This window comes from Coregonus lavaretus (assembly GCF_964263955.1).
Source record: "Coregonus lavaretus genome assembly, chromosome: 17".
Taxonomy (NCBI): domain Eukaryota; kingdom Metazoa; phylum Chordata; class Actinopteri; order Salmoniformes; family Salmonidae; genus Coregonus; species Coregonus lavaretus.
This window is the reverse complement of record NC_140004.1, coordinates 19,022,355-19,029,388: the sequence shown is the minus strand read 5'-3', so window position 1 is coordinate 19,029,388 and position 7,034 is coordinate 19,022,355. Positions and strand designations below refer to the sequence as shown.

The 7,034-nt window shown below is 43.9% G+C and overlaps 1 protein-coding gene across 1 annotated transcript; it reads left to right on the top strand.

The window, feature by feature from the left end:
- Positions 1–931: 931 nt before the first annotated feature.
- LOC311144726 (frizzled-10-like) lies at positions 932–4,519 on the top strand. The gene has a single exon (XM_084180821.1). The coding sequence runs from the start codon at positions 1,456–1,458 to the stop codon at positions 3,211–3,213; it is 1,758 nt and encodes a 585-aa protein (XP_084036947.1). The 5' UTR covers positions 932–1,455; the 3' UTR covers positions 3,214–4,519.
- Positions 4,520–7,034: the final 2,515 nt, after the last annotated feature.

Here is a 7,034-nt window from a genome sequence, read left to right as displayed (position 1 = left end):
GGTCATTCTAAGTACCTTCTGAGCATAATTCCCTTGTAAAAATGAATATGGATTTTACTGTATAATGTAGCCTATTTCTGAAGCAAATATGAATGGGCTATTCTGTGATGAAATGGGGATCTCCATAGCCTACAATTATATTGGAAATAGAGGGAAAAAGCATTATTCGCATTGTATAAGGGAGTGGTTCCTTTATAGCGGTTTTTAACTTGTTGCTTCTGAGTGGCATTGATAGGCCTAGTCATTAGCCAACTTTTTGGCAACACTTTAACACACTACCAACTCACAGAATATATAAGGGGAATTTGGGAGAGAAAAACTGTTCTTTCAACTAATTATATTTTCCCACAATGCAATGACCGTGAAAATGTTGTGACAAAGAAAATAACATATCTCGAATGGAGAGAACCAGAGGGTTGTCTTTGGCTGCGTTTGGTGCCTGCATACTACCTGCGCTGGAACGTGCTAAATTCGGACACTTTTGGATCTAAAGTTTTCGTCCGAAATAGAACAATTGACCAATAAGTAGATTGCAACAAACAAGCTCAAAAAAGTGGTGATGGTTGGTCTACAGGCTGTTCCGCACGATTTGAAAATAATCACCGTGTCAGTTTCATCTTTCTTATGCAAAGTAGATGTCTTTGAAGGCGGATCTTTTGGCAGGTTAGCCCAGGACGGTGGCGACGACCAGCTCAAATGAGCAATGCCACCAACCACTCCAAAGTGATTTGGTCTGTCTCTGGAGTGCGGTTAGGAATAGATCTCTGCTCTGTTTTAGTTATTATTAGGTTATTACACCATTTGCGTGGATTTGTCGTGAGCATGCACATACCCCAACTTTACCTCAACGCGGTGCAAGAGGAAGATCAATTTAGTTAAGTTGGTAGCCAAAACATTGAAGTTATAACAGACTGGTTCCACTCGTGCTGCAGGACAGAGGCAGGATTCCGTCCTGAACGTGGTTGAGGACTGTCCCTGAAGGCGCTTTGATAACCACTGGAACGTTTGTCTGGATCCGAACACTTTTATCCAATTTTTAAAAAAACACTGAGGCGGACAGACGAAATTTACTGTGCGACGGACTAGACACAACAACTACTGCAAACCCGTTTCTTCTCTTAACATGTTGGATTATTCTGAAACAAATTTATACACGTCAAAGCATGGACATTATGGTAAGCGACAATTATTTTGAGAGAAAATTATTCACACTTTTGGGGAATTCTCTCTGGAGTTCAATTCTAATCAAAGGAATGACACGTAAAAACGGAGAAACGATGGTCTTTCGTAGACAATTGTGAGTTTTCATCCACTGCTTGGCTCATTCATTTAAAAAAAAACACAGAAAGCTTTTTATTAGGCTTTTCCTTTAGGAGACGCAACTTCTATGTTATCCTAAGAAGTTACATTTGATCTTAAATTGTTTGCCACTAAAAGGATCAAAGAGGAGAGACTATGTTTTCCCTTGCCAAACTGACCCTTGTCAATGTGCTGCTGGTCTGTCTGAGTTGTGGCTGCTCAGCCATTAGCTCCATAGACCCAGACCGGCCAGGTGAGGGGAGATGTCAACAGATTGTCATCTCCCTGTGTAAGGACATTGGTTATAACATGACTAGGATGCCCAATCTGATGGGCCACGAGGACCAGAATGAGGCAGCCATCAAGATACATGAGTTTGTCCCTCTCATAGAGTTTGGATGCCACACTCACCTCAAGTTTTTTCTCTGTTCGCTGTATGCACCCATGTGCACGGAGCAGGTGTCCACCCCCATCCCTGCCTGCAGAGTTATGTGTGAGCAGGCCAGGCAAAAGTGCTCCCCTATCATGGAACAGTTCAACTTCCACTGGCCTGACTCCCTGGACTGCTCCAGACTACCCAACAAAAATGACCCCAACAACCTCTGCATGGAGGCCCCCAACAACGGCTCAGATGAGTCCCCAAAAGGCTCGCACACCCAGCCTCCTGACTTCAGGCTTCAGAGGCCCATCAAAGGCCAGGACCTGCACGTGAAGGACAAGGAGAGCAAGGAGACCTGCAGTAACCCAGGCAAGTTCCACTATGTACAGAAGAGTGAGTCCTGTGCCCCCAAGTGCTACCCCAAAGTGGATGTGTACTGGAGTCAGGGAGATAAGCAGTTCTCTCTGGTGTGGATGGCCATCTGGTCCATCCTCTGCTTCGTCTCCAGCTCATTCACTGTCCTCACCTTCCTCATCGACCCGCAGCGCTTCAAATACCCTGAGAGGCCCATCATCTTCCTCTCCATGTCCTACTGTGTCTACTCTGTGGGCTACCTGATCCGTCTGTTTGTGGGCGCAGACAGCATTGCCTGTGACCGGGACAGTGGGGTCCAGTACATCATCCAGGAGGGACTGGAAAGCACAGGCTGCACCATCGTCTTCCTCATCCTCTACTACTTTGGCATGGCCAGCTCCCTCTGGTGGGTCATCCTCACACTCACCTGGTTCCTGGCTGCAGGGAAGAAGTGGGGCCACGAGGCCATCGAGGCCAACAGCAGCTACTTCCACCTGGCAGCCTGGGCCATCCCGGCCGTCAAGACCATCATGATCCTGGTGATGAGGAAGGTGGCGGGGGACGAGCTGACGGGGGTGTGCTACGTGGGCAGCATGGACGTGAAAGCTCTCACAGGCTTCGTACTCATCCCACTCTCCTGCTACCTCATCATCGGCACCTCCTTCCTTCTGTCTGGCTTCGTGGCCCTGTTCCACATCCGCAAGATCATGAAGACAGAGGGGGAGAACACGGATAAACTGGAAAAGCTGATGGTGCGGATCGGAGTGTTCTCAGTCCTCTACACTGTACCTGCCACCTGCGTTATCGCCTGCTACTTCTATGAGAGGCTCAACATGGACTACTGGAGGAGCCTGGCCGTGGAGCAGAAGTGTGTTGACAGCAGCAGGAACAGCGCAGAGTCTGAGGAGTGTGGTATGAAAAGCTCCATCCCGGCTGTGGAGATCTTCATGGTTAAGCTCTTCATGCTGCTAGTGGTGGGCATCACAAGTGGCATGTGGATCTGGACCTCAAAGACACTGCAGTCGTGGCAGAATGTGTTTAGCAGGAAGCTGAAGAAGAGGACGAGGAGGAAGCCTGCCAGTGTGTTCACAAGCAGTGGGCCTTACATCAAGCCTCACCCAGCACTTAAAGGGCACAGCACAAAGTATGAGCCTACCAGGCCCCCTCCGACATGCGTATGAGCTGGCACTCTCTGACAGTGTGCGAAACCAAAACCCTTCTAAAGCCCTTACCTAAAACAGACTTTATGATCAGAGTGCCAACAAAAGACACAACAATGTTCATATTTATTTTAAGTATTATTTTGATCCATCTCAAGCTACAAGAAAGAACTGCCTTTGTTTAAAATATCTGCTACTCCTGGAACCACTTATCTGTTTAAGAACATGATAGAGAAAAATATATTTTTCTTTCCAAGACAAAGAAAGTGGAATTAACCATTTGGATGTGTCATGGGGTTGCTTGAGTAATGTGCAATATATGTTTTTCTTAGTGGCAAAAAATACACAAGTACTGTAGAAACCGATTTAAAGACAATGAAAATGACTCCACTGACAAAGGGAGTGAATGGTCTGGGAGATCCTCTAGTGTTGCGTTGTGTGGCTTTTTAATGGAAGTCAACGCAGTGCCATACATGTTTGAACTGAACTGAAGTGAGAAAGCAGCTGTTGAAAAGGGCTCAGAACCGCATTGACTGCCTATTGTGAAGCAAATTCATTCCATAAATCAACAAGCACTATACATCGCAAAAGTAATAATTTGTACAGACAATTTTCCTGTTTTTTTTCTTTGCTGTTTTATAGCACAAGGGAACATTTGTATATATTTCTTAAAGTTAATATTTTATCAAAAATAAAGAAAACATTCCAGTTTTAATGTCCTAAAAACAGGAATTGTATATTATTATTGTATGGGGTTTATCTGTAGTGTGAATGAGTTCACCATTAGTTTTACGAAAAGCACATTTCTCAATTTGTATGACAAATTATTCCATTGGACATTTGAAGATAGTCCTTACTAACCATTGATGTAAAGTTATGGTATATTTCAATCATCCACTGAGTATGTGCTTGTGTGTGTGTGTGATAGTGTGATAGTGTGTGCAGACACTTGACTTATCTCTCTCTTTTGAGAGGTTTATGCTTGTAATTACATAAAGACAAATTGGTGTTTGAAGTTAGCTTCATGAATACTCAGACTCCTGTTGATACCTGATACAATGGAGTGAGCTCTCAGTGAAGTACATACAGGATGAAGAACAATGGCATCTGTACTCTTCTGTTGTAATTGTTGAGAAGGAAGGCATCATGGGTAATCCAGAGCCCGCTCCCTCCATGGCCATTTATTAGAGATGACTAATAGAACAAAGTTTGATGACATCAAAGAGATTACGAACAAAGCACTTTTTTTATTATTGTAGACCATTTTTAATAAGAGTGAGGCTTTTATATTCCCCTCCTATTAAAATGTATTCACTTCCATGTTCCATACGGCAACAAAGACTTTTAGGTTTGTTTTGTTTTTGTTTCCCAGTTTTTCATCCTATTTGCAACATCAAATCAGGTCATTTTTTTATCTAGAGCCTTTGATTTTAGTACCTTTTTTTTCTTGTGATGAAGTTCAGAGCGGAAATGTGCAAATAAGTCTCTGGTATGATCCTCTCATTCTAAGAACTCACTCAAGTCAGGCTTTGATTATGTTACTGAGATGATCAGTCCACAGCGTTAAGGTTTTTTCTCTAGTTACAGTTCCGTTCAGACTTCTGTAGGCCTATAGATGAACATCTATGCAGTTAAGTTGAGATAACACAAAGATAATACTTTTGTTTTTGTGCTTTTTTTTCAGGCCACTGATTCAATCACGTGTGTTTTCATGTGTGTGTATTTCAGGGATGGGGGTTATGCAATGATCCTACAGTCATTCAGAACAGGATTAGGCTGTTTGAAGGGTCTGGCTTTGAGAAGAGGTTTATAACTGCAAACAAAATACACAATATCTGTCATCTACCCTCCTCTTATCACCCAGGCATAGTGATATTTCTAAAGACACATCTGGTCTGGATTTCAGGCTGTCATATTGACTGAGACTAGTTTTCAATAGCATAGTAGGCTATTGACTGAAACTAATATATCTGTTAGCGTACTAATTTGTGTGGGGGTTAAATGCTCTCACATTGTAAATAATTAATTGCACATCCCCTTCCAACTACAAGTCAAGTCTTGAATGGAAGCAACACTAATATGAGCTCAGCTACCCCCAATTCCATTAGTTTATACCATAATAGACAATTTTGGAAACCACCAAAAACAAGGAACATTGTGCACCTTTATTTTAACTTTAAGGTTTTGTGGCTTATGCATGAGAACCAGACACTAACAATGTTGCAGGTTGAGCGTAAATATGTGCTCTTCCCTGAGGGCCTTCAAGTTCCAGCATCAGCCCAACCCGTTTTAACAGTGAAATGCACATGACTCACAGCTGAATCAAAGTCAAGCAGTGTCTATTGATACTTTGTGTTGCGAAAAAAGGTGAGTGTTTTCGAGGGCTTCAACAGAGGCCACCTGGATAACAGCCCCCCAAGGCTGTAAATATAAATGACAGTTACCACCCCCTCCTCTGGGGCTTATTCTTCCAAGTATGCTTCAGTTGCTCTGTTCAAAGGGAAACACTCTGAAGTATGCAAGCAAGGGCACAGTAGTGTCAGCCCAAAATGTTTTGGAATAAACTACACATGCTTCTGAATTTTTATATAAAATTGTTTTTCTGAGGTAAAGTTTGTGTTTTCCAGCCACTATATCACATATGATTAGACCTGTTATTCCATGTCGCTGCCAGTGCAAAGGCTTTAGGCTTGATTAACTGGGTCTGGTCTGGAGCTGCTATGATCCAATCAGCCAAGTGGCTCATTATATAATGTGTGTGTCACATGGCCCCTCTCATTGCCCAGTTGTTGTCCCTAGCAATGGTGTGGTAGATGGCATATTTTGTTTGTCCCAGTGGGGAATCTGGCAGCTGGCATGTGACTGGGGCTGAGGGTCTTCAGATCACCATATCTCAAAGGCCAACAATGGCCCCAATTTGAAAGGCCCCACTCATCCCCCACAGCCCGTCTCACACACATTCTCTCACCCTTCCCTTCCTTGCAACTTCTCCTCTCAACAGATCTGCTGCTAATACGACACTCGCATAGTTCTCTACAGCAGTTAATGTAGCAACAGTCTTTTGGGGAACTTACCTTGATGACCTTTTGCAAATCCAATCAGTTTTCCACATTGATTCAACGTCATCACATTGAACTTTTTTGTTCAAATGACATGGAAACAATGTTGATTCAACCAGTTTTTGCCCAGTGGGAAGCGTTTGTGTGGCTGGGTGCTTTAAACATACAGTTAATGTGACAGAACAGGCCTTCTGGAAGCCAGTCTGACAGTCTCTGACTCACGTTCAGGGAGGGGAAAACCAGCAGGGTAACATCATCACTTCAGCTGATCCCTTGAAACCAGGACATCAAGTTAAGATAAAGTCATACACCTGTAAGAACGATGACCAAATTCCTATTCCCTTGCCCCTACGCTTATTGCATAGCTTTTCTCCCATTGTGTATGAAGGTGTGGTGGAACTGGAATCCTGCCTGGCTGCTGCTGCTGTTGCTAGCAGTCATAAAGTGTTCTGACACAGTGACATAAATCAGGCTGTCTGGTTGACTGGCGGCTGAGGCAGCTTCCCTTTGATCAGGCTTTCTGAAGACACCCCATGTCCTCATCCTCAGCTGCCCCAGCACCACCTGTTTACCAGTCCAGGCCTGTCTGTTTGGGAGTGCAATACTCAGGCCCCCCCCCCCCCCCCCCCCCCTTTTTGTTTTGTTTCTCTCTCTCTCTCTCAGACCCATTACACACACACACACACATGTACACACACACACACAAAGGAATTTGCCCTTCCATTGGCTTTGGTGGGAAAAAAGAGGAACAGTTTACAGAATGAAAGTGAAAGGTCAAATTTG

What these genes read in the sequence shown, in the direction of transcription:
- LOC311144726 (XM_084180821.1), top strand. Translation starts at nt 1,456, where the DNA reads ATGTTTTCCCTTGCCAAACTGACCCTTGTCAATGTGCTGCTGGTCTGT.